Source organism: Lissotriton vulgaris, chromosome 2_1, assembly GCF_964263255.1.
Source record: "Lissotriton vulgaris chromosome 2_1, aLisVul1.2, whole genome shotgun sequence".
In the NCBI taxonomy this organism is placed as follows: Eukaryota; Metazoa; Chordata; class Amphibia; order Caudata; family Salamandridae; genus Lissotriton; species Lissotriton vulgaris.
Genome location: NC_141687.1, coordinates 1,878,677,804 through 1,878,694,556, shown reverse-complemented (window position 1 = coordinate 1,878,694,556; position 16,753 = coordinate 1,878,677,804). Strand labels below are relative to the sequence as shown.

General features: G+C 46.6%; 1 protein-coding gene across 3 annotated transcripts in view; it reads left to right on the top strand.

Annotated features, from left to right (window-relative positions):
- Positions 1–16,753, top strand: part of ARRDC4 (arrestin domain containing 4) — a 200,717-nt gene that overhangs the window by 84,118 nt on the left and 99,846 nt on the right. For all 3 annotated transcript variants that reach the window (XM_086958080.1, XM_086958081.1, XM_086958082.1), the window contains exon 4: positions 14,608–14,710. In XM_086958080.1, the coding sequence (XP_086814206.1) occupies positions 14,608–14,710 (103 nt within the window). The remainder of the gene's footprint in view (positions 1–14,607; positions 14,711–16,753) is intronic.

The following is a 16,753-nucleotide window of genomic DNA, read 5'->3' as shown; positions in this document are numbered from 1 at the left end:
TGGATCACCTCGAAAGGGAAAGAAGGGGGTGCGAAATTTCCAGTTGGGACAGGAGTACCTTTTCCAGGATTATGTCTCAAACACACCATGCACTGACGAACCAAATTAGTGGCCATTTTAGAGATATTTTTATTACTCCACACCGGGTCTAACAGCTTACAAATGCCCTTGGCGCTCACATGGGCAGGCCCATGTGCCATCGTCACTACTGGAAGAACATACGCATTCGGTAGCAACCATCGTCTCTTGTCTGTCGCGTCTGTCCAACATTCATCCGCATCCAGTCGTCCCTGCCCATCCTTCCATGCTCTCAATTCCTCGTCTGTCGCTTTTCCTTGTATGTTCTTGACACTCTGTACAGTGTCTGCAAACATATGAACGTCTGGGACCCATCTAGCTGGCCCTGCCACAAACATCCGTGGTAATTTTTCTCTAGCAGTTTCCTTTGCTGTCTCATCAGCAAAGGCATTGCCTCTTCCCACATCATCCACTATCGTCTTGTGTGCGCTACATTTTATCACAGCCAGTCTTTTAGGTAGTGTCAGTGCCGTTAGTAGTCGTAATATCAGTGGACCATGTTGTATTCGTTGGCCATGGGAAGTCAAAAATCCCCGTTCTGCCCAAAGTCGCCCATAATTATGAGCCACGCCAAAGGCGTATTGGCTATCAGTATAAATGTTCACATCCAACCCCTTACTCAACTCACATGCTCTCAGTAAGGCAATAATCTCAGCAGCCTGGGCAGAATTGTAAGGTATTCTAGAAGTCTCCACCACCGTCTGTAATGTTGTTATTGCATATGCTGCTGTCGATGTACCGTCTGGTAATTTAAAACAGGATCCATCAACATACAATTCCCCATCTGGTTCCTCCAAGGGCCTGTCTGTCAGATCCACCCTCCCCTTTGTCTCCTCCTCAGTCCTGTACAGACAGTCATGTATGTCATCGTCTTTTGTATCTGTGTCTGTAGGGATAGGTAACAAGGTGGCGGGGTTCAATGTAGCACACCTTTTAATCGTTACATGGGGTGCAAAAAGAGTCATCTCGTAACCCGTCAGACGAGCGCTTGTTAAATGCTGCGTCTGTGTCCTGTTTAGCAAAATGTCCACAGCATGCGGTACCATTACTGTGAGGTCTGATCCCAGCACGAGCCCTGCCGATTGTCTTATAGAGACCGCAGCAGCCGCCGTGGCTCTCAGACAGCTCGGCAGCGCTCTTGCCACATTATCGAGCATTGCAGAGAAGTACGCACACGGTCTCTGCTTCCCCCCAAAACACTGATTTAAGACAGACAACGCGCAACCTTCCGCCTCGTGCACGTAAAGAACAAAAGGCTTCTGGTAATCAGGTGTTCCAAGAACTGGCGCAGAACACAAAGACGTTTTTAGTGACTCAAACGCTTCTTGACATGCAGGGGTCCAGGGTAGGGGCTCACGCACTTCTTTGGTAGTCAGATACAATAGGGGTTTTGTTAGTAACGCATAGTTAGGTATCCACTGACGACAATACGATGTTATGCCTAAGAACGCGCGCACCTCTCGCTGCGTGTTAGGGACCTGCATGTTAGTGATCGCCTTTATGCGCTCTGGCGTCAATCTCCTCCCCACTTTCGAAAGGAGGTGACCGAGATAGGTGACCTCCGTTCGACAGTATTGAAATTTTGGAAGGGACACTTTATGTCCCCTCGCAGCCAAATGATGGAGTAGTTTCACAGTAGCATCCCGACAACCCTTTTCGTCATCCGATGCTATTAGGATATCATCCACATACTGCAACATGACGTTGCCAGGTGGAAGTTCCAGCTCATCCAATTGTGCCTTCAGTGCTTGACTATAGATACTCGGACTCTCAGTGTACCCCTGAGGAATTCTTTTAAAGCGGAAACTTCGGCCAGCCAATGAGAATCCGAAGAGGTATCTGCTCTCTTCATGTACTGGTATACTGAAGAAAGCATTTTTCAAATCTAGGACAGAGAAATATTTAGCCGACGGGGGTATCATTGTCAATATTGTTGTAATGTCCGAGACCACCGGGTACTGTGGCTCTACTACCCTATTTACATGTCGCAAATCAATCACAAATCGATAAACATCAGGAGTATTATCAGTAGCTTCAGGTGACCGTCTTTTGAGGATAGGTAAAATAGGGCTGTTGCATATGTTCGAATCAGTCTCTTCCACTACACCAGACCGTATCAAATCTTGTATTATTTGTAACAGGGCCTTCTCCCCCTCCCTAGGAATCCTGTCATGTGGAACTCGGGGCAATTTCGCTCCCACCTTCACTCTTATTGTCACCGGAGCAATGTCCATTTTACCTACATCCGTATCATTGACAGCCCACAAGCTGTCTGGTATGTCTTGGAATTCAGGTGGCAATGAATCATCCTTCGAAAAACACTGCAATGGGCGGGCAACATTCGGGCCCAAAGTAAGGTACACACCGTCTGGAGAACAATAGATGGTGGCGTGTAACCTTTTTAATAAATCTAGGCCCAACAAGTTTTCTCCACAATTGGATGTCAATAGAAACGGTGAATCAACAGTAAAAGGGCCAATCGTCAACGTGAGAGGTTTAGAAATGGGGCTAATCACCGGAGTTCCTGCGAAACCCACGGAGATGTTATTCTTGCCAGACAGAGCCGCCCCTGGGACCCGAGAACGAGCCACTGAACTTTTCATTGCACCCGTATCCACTAGAAATTTCTGTTGAGACCCCATTAAGTCAGCTTCGACATAAGGTCCCCTCTGATCAACTTCCATAAGTACTGGTCCCATGCTCTGTCCTACGCTGTCCTAGTTGTGGGAGAACCCTGTCAAATCGTCCACTGAGTAATCATCGTTGTAGTACTGACCACCGCCCCTCTGCGACTGTTGTCTGTCTGCCCCGTTGTCAAAGTAATTGCCTCCCGTTCTCCCGCCTCCTTCTGATCGCGCAGCCTGTCTCCCAAAATCACCACTACCTCGTCCTCGTCCGGGGCCGGCACCTGACTGGAGCAGTGGGCAATCTCGCCACCAATGCCCTTCCTGCTTACACTTGGCGCACTGATTCGGTCCCAGCCTTTCCCTACTCTCACCTCTCCCAAAACCGCCCCCCCGACTCGGCGCTGCACCTCTTCCCCTCCCTCTAGCCACTTGCTGTAACAAAACTCTCGTCTTCAAATCCTTAGCCTTCTTTTCCTGTTTGTCCTTACTTTCATTTTCCCTGTGTTCATAATACTGTGCCATACTGAGGATACCCGAAGGAGAGGACGTTGTCCATGTACTCTCCGACGCTTGCAGTCTAGCGGATATTTCAGGCAATAAGTTTGTAACAAACCTATTAACAAAAAGCCGCAATCCGCCATCTTGTGACACATCCTGTCCACTGTAATCCATAAACGTCTCCTCAAACCTCGTAAAGAAATCTGAGACCGCTTCATCCTTTTTCTGCTTACAAGCCGTCAACTTGTCCCAATCTACCTTTTTCGGGGGAATGAGGGAGTGCATATACTTTATTATGCGCCCTGGCAAAGCTAATATTTCAGCCTTCGGCTTCTCTCCTGGCTTACGCTCCTTATCCCAATCCTGCAACTCCTGCCATGTACCTCCCAGCTCCTCCGTATGATCCGTACCTTTCACTTGCCGCCACACATCAACCGGGACCAACAGCCCGAAAAACAATTCAACATCAGCCAACGTCATCACAGTAGAAGACGCCGCTTCCGTAAGCTCTTTGTAATAGGCGGTCGGATTCTTTCTAGAATCCGGTAGCTGGGCCTTCAATGACAACACCTCACTTCTCTTCCATGGCGTATACACCCATTGCTCCTGAAAATGTGCATCAATTCTGTTCCTGGTAACAGCCTTCGTTACCGGGTCTAACAACTCGGGGACCTCGGGGTGAAAAATAGGGTGCACCTCGCGCATTGGGTGGAGACCTGGGAAGTGGGGTGTGCCGGCAGAGGGTAATTCATTCCTGTATTGCAATAGCGTACGCAGACTACTCATCACTTCTTTCACCCCTGTGTTCGTTCTATATGCTCCAGCCTGTATATCTCGTAAAACCGCCGGAGCCACACCTCCATATCCCTGCTCCCATAGCGGTATCAATACATTGGACATGTGCCACAAAGCGTGCTGCTGCATCAAGGGCTCAAAATCTTTCATAGTGGACCAAATATCTTCAAACGAATAAATATTATTCCTGGCCCACTGACATGCCTGATTAGCCACCATACTCTTTTCATCTAAACCAACCGTAGAACGCGTAAGCAACTTCCGTACCTGCGAGAGTAATCCGCTACCTGCGCCTCGACTCGGCGTTAGCATCTCCTGACTGGGGGTGGTACTAGCTGAAACAGTAGGGAGTGCTAAAGAAAATGGCGAGGGTGCAGGTGAAGTGGTCTGGAGTAGAGAAACGAGGGGTGTCGAGGGCGAGGACAGTTGGGGGGCACTTGCTGAAGGACCCGGAACGTCACTACTAGGGGCCGAAAGTGGCAAGGAGGGGTACAAGGGCTGTGGGGCATAAGGGGAAGGGGGTCGGGTATTCAAAATGTCCTCCATCTCATCTGGGTCGTCCTCTCGCATTACATAACTTTTGTTTTCTTTCAACCTACAAAGTCTATCTGCGCGCTCCATTCGTAGCGCATTCTCATTTCCCACCTGCTCTCTCGCCTTCTGCGCCATAGTCTGGGTGGATTTTTTATAAGCCTCTTTCTCATCTCTCAGCTTGCGCTTCCTGGCCTCTTTCTGCCACACTCGCAAAGAATCAAACATACTCTGACGGCTACGCCTAGCAAACAGTTTGTCTTGCAAATAATCCAACTTAGCTTCATCAAAAGAACCCGTCAAAGGCCATTGTAAATCCACATTATCAGCAGTGTACCGATGCCACAAAGTACCAAACAAAATCGGGACCAGTCCATGTTTGACATACATATCAAAACTCGGTGTCCCTTCAGGGGGTGCAGGTTGGCTCTCGGCCAGTCTAGTATCTGAGGGTCGACAACAGCATCCAAAACATCGTAACTTGCTAAAACACGGCATCTTTACTTTGATGTAAAAGTAGCACTTCTCCACAAATTACGTTACCTTGAATCACAAAACTCGAGCTCGTTCACACACACATCTAGACATACATCGGAAAAACCCACGCATACACAAATACAATATCTCCAAACACGTGTTACCAAATGGGACAAGGCCCGTCGACCAAGTCCTGGGGAACCTGGACTCTACCGCAGACCGAACAGTACACTAACTGTTCTGAGGACGGGGAACAGATCCGCCACCCGTGCGGCACTATGGATCACTGCGCACTTTACCGCGGGAAACCCAGATCTCACCTCCACTGAACCACCACACTAGGAGTTCAGGGTAAGTACCGGAGTCTACCCACAATGAGCCACGCCTTCACCACAGTACCATTCGGTCGGATCGCTACAAACAATTACCTCTAAATGCATCCCCAACCTCGCCAAGTCTGTCAGAGCACCAACTCGTACTCTGAGTTCCCCGGAGCACACTAGCCCCAGGAGCACACCGGCTCCTCAAACCATTGGAGACACTCTAGTCTCCCGGAACACTCCCGTTCCTGCAACAATCACAGGTGGACCACTCACCTTCCGTAGGCGGCACCAACCTCTACCGTTCTCCACCTCCGGCTGCCAAGACCAACACGGTCAGCTTCAAGTTCCGCCTTCTGGACCCCGGCGTAAGATCCGAACCGGGACCTCTCCCGATCAGCAGGGTGGGGCAGCGCTGCGAGAACCAAGCTCGGCATCAGATGGGTACCCGGGCCCACCGTGCCGACCAGCGGGTCCCCGGTCTTCTGCTACCCACTTACGGGTGAGAAAGATCCTTATCGCGGGGTCCCTATTCGGGCGCCATCTGATAAGCGTGGCTCAAATCCACCCGAGTGACTTACCGCACTCACCTATAATTACCTTATAGGAAGTCAGCCGGACAGTGGAGAAGAATAAACAAAAGTCTTTATTAGGCCAAACAACACTCATATGAGAGGGCCCTGTCCGACCTCACTCCTAGGAGTGCGAACGAGAGGACTGACTCTCTGCATCACAGCAATACATTATAATGCAATACTGTAACGAGGGGTACGCCCCTTGTGGAAAATCACCGAGCCTCAGACCAGTGGACAATGCTCTCATACAGCAGGCATCTGCACCTGCAAGGGATACATTATTATCTCTACTCAAGGCCATGGAGCTAGGCTTCGGCGTCTCTGGGCATGAGAACATTACTGATAAAGAGACTTGTTAGTTTCGGGCACAGTAAGCTGAGAAACGAAAACTGCTGTCTTAGTACATTTCTGTATTCCTGCGGGAGGGGCATATGAGCGAGCAGGGCCCGCAGGCACAGAGGGTTACACAAAATGGTGGCACACAGGCTAAGCTAAGAAACTAATATGGTCACATATACATTTGAGCATAAGCAAGGAGCAAGAAAAGTAACTGAGCATAGATGCATATATGAACTTCATTAGTTAGTCATATGATGCTAACTCGCATATCATCATAGGGCAACTAAGGTAACGAAAAGTGAACTCTATCAACATAAAGTACATGTTAGTTTGGATTATTTCTTAGTATCGCAAGAACTTGTCTTGAAGAGTGTTATTAATAAATATCCTAAGGTCATGTCGGACCATAACCCCTTGGTGATTGAGCTGGATATTGAGCTCCCATCCCTGCAGTCACGGCGGTCATTTAATAGGGCATTATTAAGTGAAGTAGAGTATACACGGCAGATAGGGAATTGGACTCCTAGGTTTATCGAAGAGAATTGCGGGAGTCACAGAGACAAAAGAAAACCCTGTGGCGTTTATTATATGAGGATCTGGGTATGGTGGAGGCTCAACTGATAGAGATATTATCAGCTGGAGCAGACTCAGAGGCAAGTCAGTTAAAAGTTGCTATTGCCAGATCCGCAATTACGCAAATCTCATCAAAGAAAGCAGCCGGTAAATATCTGGCGTGTAAAAGTCGGTCTTATGAGAGCAGTGAGAGAGTAGGGCATCTATTAGCAGCACGTACAAGGGAGAAAACGGTGCAATCTTGGATCAGAGAAATCAGGGATCCGGGTGTTGGCATAGTGAGCGAGACCGATGCTATCCTTACCGCTTTTCAGAAATTTTATCAAAATCTTTATACCGAAGACACCCAGGCTGGGAGCCGGGAAATTCAGGATTACTTATTGGGGGTGGTCCTGGGTCAGCTTTCAGTAGAGGAAAGAGGCAGGCTAGATGAGCCAATCACTATGGATGAATTGTCAACAGCCATAGATCATCTCCCATCGGGTAAAGTCTCAGGCCCGGACCTAATTCCCAGGGAGTTTTATAAAATGTTTAAAAAACATCTTTGGGCATTGATGCTGGAAGTTTTCTGAAGGTCACAACTCGATCAGTCCACGCCGGATTCTTGGAAAAGTGCTAATATTATAGTGTTCCCAAAAAAAAGGTAAACCAGTTAAGGAACTGGGATCATACCGGGCGATTACTTTGCTTAATAGTGATGTGAAGATATATTCTAAAATTCTGGCGAACAGGCTGACTGCAGTCGGAAATCTAGTCTCCGTTCCAGCATGGATTTGTCCCTGGCAGGGGCACAACAGAGCATATCAGACGCATTATTACACTGTTTGACCTTGAAAGGGTTTCAGGGGACCCTATGGCGGCCATATTTCTTGATGCAGAGAAGGCCTTCGATAGGGTCTCCTTGTCCTTTCTATGGGCAATCATGGAAAGGCAGGGATTGGGTAAGGGTTTTATCAGCGCTATTGGTTGTATGTACCAGAATACTGTGGCTAGGATCACTGCAATGGGCGCCTCTTCTGATATAATTTAAATTACTTGCGGCTCACGGGAAGGGTGTCCTTGCTCTCCACTTTTATTTGCACTGTATATAGACCCTTCAATTAGGAAGATTGTGGAGAACAACAGGATTCAGGCAGTTCAAACCATGGGGGGCGAGTCAAAGATTTTAGCATATACAGATGACCTTGCCATAACAACAACTAACCCTACGGATACAATAAGGGAGGTTGAAAGGAGGCCAAAAGATTCAGCAAAGTTTCAGGCTATTTCTTGAATAAAGAGAAGACAATGATTGTTAAAAATTCCCGGGCAGACCTGGTTGACACTAGGGTAGTAGATATTTAGGCGTTGAGATTCCTGCCAACGTGGATGAAATTGTGCAAATTAACTTGGGGCCCTTGCTACACAAGACTAAAACTGATTTCAATAGGATGAATGGCCTACATCTGACATTGCTGGGAAGATGCAATATTATTAAAATGCTTTTTTTACCCAGAATTTTATATTTCTTTAGAGCCATCCCACTAGAGGTTAATAAAACTTGTTTTTCTGCCCTCAATCAAGTTATCTCTAAATTTCTATTGGCTGGGAAGCGCCCGCGTAGAGCAGTGAAATATATATCCCCTACCTAAGGTCTGTCCCTGATATCCAGATTTATTACTGGGCTGCAAACCTTCAACAGATGACTGATCTTTTGGAAAAAGGGCTGACCAATGTTGTGGACGTAGCCTACCCCTCTATATATGATTCAGAAAAGGGGGTGGTGATGAACAGAGTGTCTGAATTAAGCAGATCACTCTTACCCAGTCCAAAGATCAGGGCTTGATCCATCACCGTTTTTTAGCTCACTGCACCATCCCAGCTCAGAACCTGGCTACATGCAAATTAGTCTGTTCCTGTCCCAGTGCATGATGGGAACAGGGCAAACCAAACTACCAAGCCAAACCAAGAGACCTACACTGGCTCCCCGCTGACAAGAGGATCACCTTCAAGCTCCTCACCCATGCACGCAAAGCACTCCACAACGCCGGACCAGCCTACCTGAGCAGCAGACTCAGCTTCTACACCCCCACCCACCAGCTCCGCTCCGCCAGCCTCACCCTCTCCGCTGTCCCCCGCATCCAACGAACGACCTCCGGCGGCAGATCCTTCTCCTACCTTGCCGCCAAGACCTGGAACACCCTCCCTACCCAAATACGGCAGACCCAAGACCTACTCGCCTTCAGAAGACTCCTCAAGACCTGGCTCTTCGAGCAGTAGCAGCACCCTCCCCCCCCCCCCCTCCCCATAGCCCCTTGAGACCCTCACGGGTAAGTAGCACGCTTTACAAGTACTCTGATTGATTGATTGATTGGTGCAATGGATATCTGAACCATACTGACAGAGTTACATTTCTTTATTTGCTCTATAAATGTCTCCTACTTGTCATTTTAACTCAACTCAACTAGGAATAAATGCAGGCGCATTCAAGCATCACCTTTTAAAAACTGACTTCTCAAATGGGAGAACCACAAGTTGATCGATGCCCAGGTTAGACAATTTTTTCGATAAGCGTGCACTGAAATCGAACGAGCAGGTCAGCAGTACTTTTGGAATTGTGGACATGAAATGGCAGCGAGAGTAAAGTGTACTCTTTTCTTGTACCCACCTAGCTAAATATTGTCCCACTTTTTGCTGCAGTGATGCCAGCCCAATATTTTGTTTAACGCCATGAGTTATGTGGTTTGGGATGTTTCTGATGCCCCTGCTGGTGATATCATTGAAAGTCATGGATGACTTCATCTTTGTTATGGGCTGTTGGTGTATTAATAGAATTTAGGGTTGTTTAGCTTAGGGCAGAGTGAATATTGGTATGTATTTGATATAGCACAAACCTTGGCAGCTAACAAAGCAATATACAACCTGAAATAACATAGTAAAATACAATAGGTGGGTTCAACGTCTAGGCTGCACGATTATAGAAAATCTTATAATAGCAAGCCATTAATTTTTAAACAAAATTTAGCCACAATCCTACTAAAACTAAAGGGTCCGTATAAAGTAAAAGAGAAGTGACTAGCCTGAGTGAGGATGGTATAGCGTTCACAGCCTTATCGTGGCTGCGGATAAAGCCTGGCCCAGGGTTTGATGTATTTTTATGCAAGGAACACAGTTCTAGCCAGGTGCTTGCTCCTAGTTGTGCAACAGCTCTCTACTTTAGGTAGCATTGAAGCCGAGTAAGTAGGTTGGTTAACCACCAATGTCTCATAAAGAAGGCGAGTCAACTTGAATGTTACATCTTCCTCCACTGAACACATTTCGTGTTGATAACTGTCTGCTGTCCTTTGCTTCTCTAGTCTGGGCAGTGCCTCTCCTTGGTAATGGCCTCGCAGTGATAACTGTTGGGACTTGAGCCCATTGATGGGAGATGTGGGCTTTTGACTGTTTGCTTTCTGAGCTCTCAGATAGTTGTAGTTTTACATCCTCTCCACAGTGCCTGGTGCTGATGCCACATCTCAGACAGTGAGTGGTGTGTCTAGAATCTGCGGCCATCTGAGAAGAGCCTGGGCATCTTTGCAAAACATTAGAAATCCCACAAGTTCATTACTTTCGAAAGGTAGCTGTTTGACTCAAAATGGTCTGAAAAAAATGTAGCTGAAATCCTTGCCATACCGTGGCCGATGATTTTACAAAGGGTTTGAGCCCAGGGCAGTTCGGTAGTCTGATGGGGAGCGAAGGGGAAAGTTGGAGATGTGGCCCCTCATTTATTTCCCCTCTCAACTTTAAACGAGTAAACCTGAGATCTGCGTGGGTGCCATGCAGTGTACATCTTTACAATGAGAAAACATATGGATTGAAAGGTCTTCTTTTTTTGATCTCCGGTATTAAAGTAGGCCATCTACACTTGGTGTCAGAGTGTTAAGTGGGATGAATTAAGCAGGGCTCTCTAAAAGGGGTGTGTAATTAAAGGCATGGATTAAACATCAAATCTCAATTCTTTGTCTTTCCGATAGTGTCTCAGCCCACCAATGTGCACTTCCTCGCATCTCCTCACCACCTGAAACACACAAAACACTCACTCATCTGTAAGCACTACTTTTTTGTTTTGTTTAGTTTCACCTTGTAAATATTTTGACAGCTGTTTTCTTCCTACTTTATACACATTTGCACAAAATACAATTAAAATTGTAATACTGGACCGTGCTATCTGGACTCTACAGAGAGGCCAATGACTGGATGAGGCTGTATTCTGAATATCTTTTTGACCAAAGGACAGGCACTGTGAGAAACGCCCTCCTGCCTTCTGCCTCGACCCCGGAGTTCTCAATTGTGGCCACTAAAAACACTGTGAGAAATGTAACACAGTTGTTCATTCGATGCCTGCCTTTGGGGGGTTTCCTGTGCTCGATGGGGTGCTGCTGTCAGGGCACAGGAGCGTTGCAGGTTTAGAGAGGTGCCAGCAACGGCCCCCTCGCCTCCTTCTTTAGCTGCAGGTTGGCATCTGCAGGGTTGTGAGTGACAAGCGTCTCTGCGGGGCTCATCCCAGGCAGAGGCAGTAGGTGCTCTCTCTCGCAGCCGCACCTCCTTTTAACATTCATCCTTGGACCAGTGGCGGGGTCGCACCTTCATGTGGGTGGCTACTGCTTGCGTGGTAAACGAAATGCTGCAGGTAATTGGCCTGGAGTTGTGAGAACTGTGGCAAGCAGCGTCTCACGTTGCACTGCAGCTGCCATTGGGCTTAATTAATCTGACCCTCTGAAGCGCTGTGCTTTCGGAACAAAACGCAACTCGGGCCAAGCCGAGGAAGCGACGCCATGTTTTGGTTTTCTTCGCGGCCGCCTGCTTGAAGGCTACATGATAGTATTGTGTGTTCTTTTTTACCGAGCACTTATCAGCAGAGACTTCAAAACGTGGGAGGGGATGTGGTCTAGAGGCAGCAGCTACTGACTCCGGTAATGGAGAATCATTATGAGTCCCGGCGTCGCCTCAACCTGAGATTCTGTGCAAATCTCTTAATCTCCTCGTCCCTCAAAAATGAACCTGCCCCTGTGTAATTTAAGATGGTGATCAAATGCCCTTGGGCCAAGTTCGCCCCGTACAAACGAGCAAAAATGGAAAAGCCTTTCTTCTAAGTGCTTAATACGTGCGGTGTCAACATGGGACTTTTTGGTCGGGCGAATGCCTGTGGCTTGTATGCAGTTGGCACTTGCCAAGGTTGCTAAGGTTGTAGATTCACGTCCTGTCCTCACCCAGAACCCCCCGACTGCTTAGAATATTTGAGCTCTGCGGAAGCAGGCAATGGCGCCGTAGTTTAGGGCCCTGGCTTTCATCATTTAGGAACTGTAGACGCAGCACGGTGTGGTGACTTAAGTTCACTAGAGTCTGAAGAACTGTTTTTACCCACTTACTGGGTCTCGGCGGTGGGGTAACCGCCCAAGTCTTCCATACCATCCTTATATAGAAAAAGGAGACACAGGGGCCTTCGTCTGCAGAAGGAACCAAGTTTTATTCGAATAGCCCGGGCTATGGAACAGAGTCCAAAGCTCGTCCGAGGAGGCTGCTGCTTCACTCCGCAGCTTACATGCCTTATATACACATTTGCCACCTTAAGAAACCAGTTTGGGTGGGGGCCTGGCGCCCCGGAGTCAAAATGCAGTTACAATATTCTTTGTTCAGGCAGGACGGGGGCTGCAACAGATGGTTCAAAAGATTACGGACAGGTCTTGCAAAACAGGATATGTATGTGAGAGAACAGACAGATCTTGAACAACAGGATATGTGAAAGAAACAAGTTCTGGGATGGTGTCTTGACCAAGTCTTGCAAAACAGGATGGATGCACGCAGGAGTTCAGTCCGAGGGTGGTGAGGCCAATTCTTTGTTCCCTTTTTCGAAATTGGCTCAACCACAAGGAGCAGGAAGGGCAGGGTGGTCGTGACAGTTGGAATTTCATCAGACATCAGCAGAAACGACCAGGAGGGCCGTGCAGAGGTGTTTGACACGAAATGGCAATGCAAAAAGAATGGAGTTCTGACACAAAATAAATGCAGACAAGAAGGACACTTTTCCTCAAGTCTAACCGCTTGCGGTAAACCTTTAGGTGTGTGAACACTTTGGAACTACTGGGGCAAAAACAGCGTTTTAACTGAAAGCGCAATCGTGCAAGCAACCGTTAACCGTACCCCATACCGACGCATCCCTATTCAACAAGCACAAGCAAGTGCGCGCACACGTGCCTCGTGCGGCGGGAGGGGGGAGAGAAGAGGGGGCCAGCGTGATTCCCTTGCGGGAGCGAGGGGCAAGGCGCGTTAATTGCCACCATATGGCGCCAGCTGCTCGCTCCCGCAAGTGAATAGTCAGACGTGCATGCGATGCCATTGGAAGCAATGCAACTCATGCACGTTTTTGCAGGGACAGCTGTGCCGATGGCTAAAGGTCTCTTTCCTATTCAGTGCATGCGCGCTGAATAGGCGAGACCTAAAAATGACAAATAAAAAAAAATTGCCTCATTAAGCTGCATAATTTGCCTTTTCATGCTGCGTTATTTACTAAACCCTTCCATATAATTTGGCTCTCACCTGCCGCATAATTCCAGTGACTCTGCATATATTGCATCAAAATGATTTCCAAGCAATACACTTAATTGCAACATGTTTATTAAACCCAACAGAGTCGTGAGTGAAATTTAGAAAAAAGGCCTACAGTGGATTTTTCCATAAATTGCTATTCACGAACCAGTTGTATCCGCATTTGTTTCACTTTAAATTCACCTCTCCCCTCCTTTCTCTGCAAAAGGAGCAATTCCTGTGATTAGGGGTGGACAGAAAATTAAAACTCTGAGAGTCCGTGAACAGGCAGAATTTGGCATGTTGTGCTGATTTTTAGCACTGGGCGCTCGTTCCACGCTGAAAAATCAGCGGGAACAGCACTATACAGCGCATCAGTGGGGCTGCTTCTCAAGTTGATTATGCTGCCACTCGAGAAGATATTCTACTCAAGTGGCAGCTTTTTGACTCTGAATGGTCGTGACCGCCCACGTTTGGGATATCTCACTGGGTGCCCTCCTAGCGACCTAAAATCCCACCAGGGGAAGCCAAATCTCGCTTGTAATGGCGAGCCGCATTTGAGAGAATCTCTGCCATGTGGCGGGTGGCAGAATTTGGTCAGAACTCTGCATTCCATGCATAACCCAGAGTAGCCAAAAGTACGCCTGCACCACTCAAGGGAAGAGGTGGGGAGTTTGAAGCTCTTTCAGCCCAATGGTTGTTGTACGCCTGACCTTCCTTATGCTTTTATGCTTATCTTCGAGACTAAATTGAATGTGCAGATGTATTATCGTAACTAAATACTGCATATCTTAGCATAGTCTGCTACAGTCTTGTCGAGGTTTTTTTAAGATGCTTTTAAGGTGACATGTTTATCACTAGATGAGACTCTGAAAATGCACAGATCAATTACATTGAAATGAATTGTACACTAAAACTAATTGAAAGCTGAAGAAATGCTCAATGATTTAAATATAATCAACTTACTCAAAGCGTTTTATAATCTTCTGCAGACAGTTTTTTCAGAAAATGTTCATACAAAAGGAGGTGAAAGTTTTAGTTTCTTAAAACAAACATTTGAAACTGTCTTAAATTCTTTAACGTTTTTCTTGGCAAGTAAGACTGACAAGCGTTTCTTGTTTTACATAGTGTAAATGCTGTATAGGACCCTTGAATTTGGTTTATCAAAACTTAATTCCTGTTATTTGTGGACAATAGCACATTAAACCTGAATTCAGGCTATTTTCTTTTTGTTCTTACCCACTTCTGTAGGCTCCGATATCAAAATGCAAGGAAAAGATGGTTGGATGTTTATTTTTTGCATCTGGTCCCATTTCTCTGAATGCCAAAATAGAGCGAAAAGGATACTGCAATGGTGAGTTCTCAGTTATCACTGTCCATATTTTTTATTTTCTCTTATATATCTTATAGTGCTTTATTATTATGCATGTTATGCTTTAGGTGCGTCACACAGTAGTGAAAAAATATATTTCATGTCACAAGTGGTTTACAAATAAAATGTTACTAGCATGTCTTTTTGTGTACGAACTTGCTAGATTTCCAACATTGTAGGTCTTAATAACTACAGATTTAGTTGTCTGACAGGAGCCCTTGTTAAATCAGTGCACCCATAAAATGGTTAAACACCACATACAGCACACAACATGCACATGTGCTTACAGAAAGGGGCTTTTGGTTAGCCCTATTCAGCTATTTGCTGAGAGCACCCGTCATTCAGTGGTGGAGGTGGGCTGTCCATTCAATATTAGATCAGGGCACAGCATATTCTAGAAATCAACATTTGTCACAATTAGTTTGCATTAATTTGGTGACTCGCCCGCCGAAGTAGTTCTTTATCAGTCAGCGTCAAAGGGTTTGTATGCCAACCTACTCAACTAGTTCTGCTTTATTTCTGTAATGAGAAATCATGAGAGAGGAAAAGCCCCAAGGAGCGCCTACAGTTTGCCATTCTCTCAAGTCATACAACATCGAACAACCCATTCTAGGGAATTAAAGGAGCAACGCCTGTGACTCCATTCGCTGCCTCATGCCATTAGCCTGTCCCGCCATTAGGCGGCATGACCATGTGCATATTGCTAAAACTGCAAGGCTCTCATGTCTGGTGTTGATCTGCTTGCCCCTTTTCACAATTGCCACCTTTGTCAGGTTGCTCATTAATTCCTAGCGCCAAATTATATTGGTATTGGTATATTGATATTTGCATGGCACTTCTGCATCGGCCGGCACATGCTGCAGAAAATGCTCTCTGTCCCTTTGCTCTGCGTCGTCTCCTGGGTCAGCAGCAAACCATGCTGGGCAGAGTGAGAGCAGCAAACGTGCTCCGTTGAGGCACGAGCTGCAGGAACCTCCTGGGTGCTTTCTGCCCTGCTTAATGTTTATATACCTCTGTCACCTTGAATACTTAGGCCGATATTTTCCTTGGTCCCCAAAATGAGCGGGTGCTGTTAAAAATAAAACACAACACTTCTGGAAGGCCAAGGTCTAACAGTTGGAGCCTAATGTTACAAACAATAACATTTAGAACAGTTTTTGTCTTATCCCAGTGCAGTCTTTGGAACCTAGTCACTTGATAAAAACGTGTTACTTTCAGCCAAAACATATCTAATGAGCAGGTGGCAGCATCTTCTTTTGGAGAAAGTGCAATATGCCCTATAGTAGAAGATATCATCATGAATGCAATACTGTGCTCCTTATTCTCCCAAACCCCCGCTTCAAGTTGCCAATACTGGAATAGAGGTACAGCACCATTAAATACGACCTGGGACGCATTTAAGGCCACTCTGCGGGGGTTAATTACGTCTAAAGAAATACCAAAGCAGAAGGCAAGAAGGGAGGAGAAAACCAAGCTACAAATTGAACTTACGCAGGCAACCCAAGAACACTACAGGGTTAGATCAACGCTCTCTGGCAAAAGCTCTCTGAGGCAAAGTGCAGAATGAAGGATTTTTAATATGACTTAAGTGAGACTAATAGCAAGCTCTATGCCCAAAAGATATATGAGGAGAGGGAATACACAGGGAAGCTCTTGGCCTGGCAAGCCAAAGAAAAGCAGGCCCGAAATAGGATAGACCAACTAACTGACCCCATCACTAAATTACATGCGAAGACCACTGCCTCCATTGGTGAGTTGTTTTGGAAACACTACGAGGGAGTCTATCAAGCAACTGAAGGAGCTACATCCGATTCCATTGGGGAATTTGTAGAGCCACTCTCAATACCTAAATTAGATGCTGAGGGCAAGAAATGCCTCATACAGGACTTCTCATTGTTAGAACTAGATGAGGTGATAGGCTCCTTCCCCAATGGTAAGGCCAATGGTGATGATGGTCTTCCTATTGAATTTTTAAAAAAATTTGGAGGAACCCTGCGTAAAGAACTTCTGCTACTAGTCAACTAC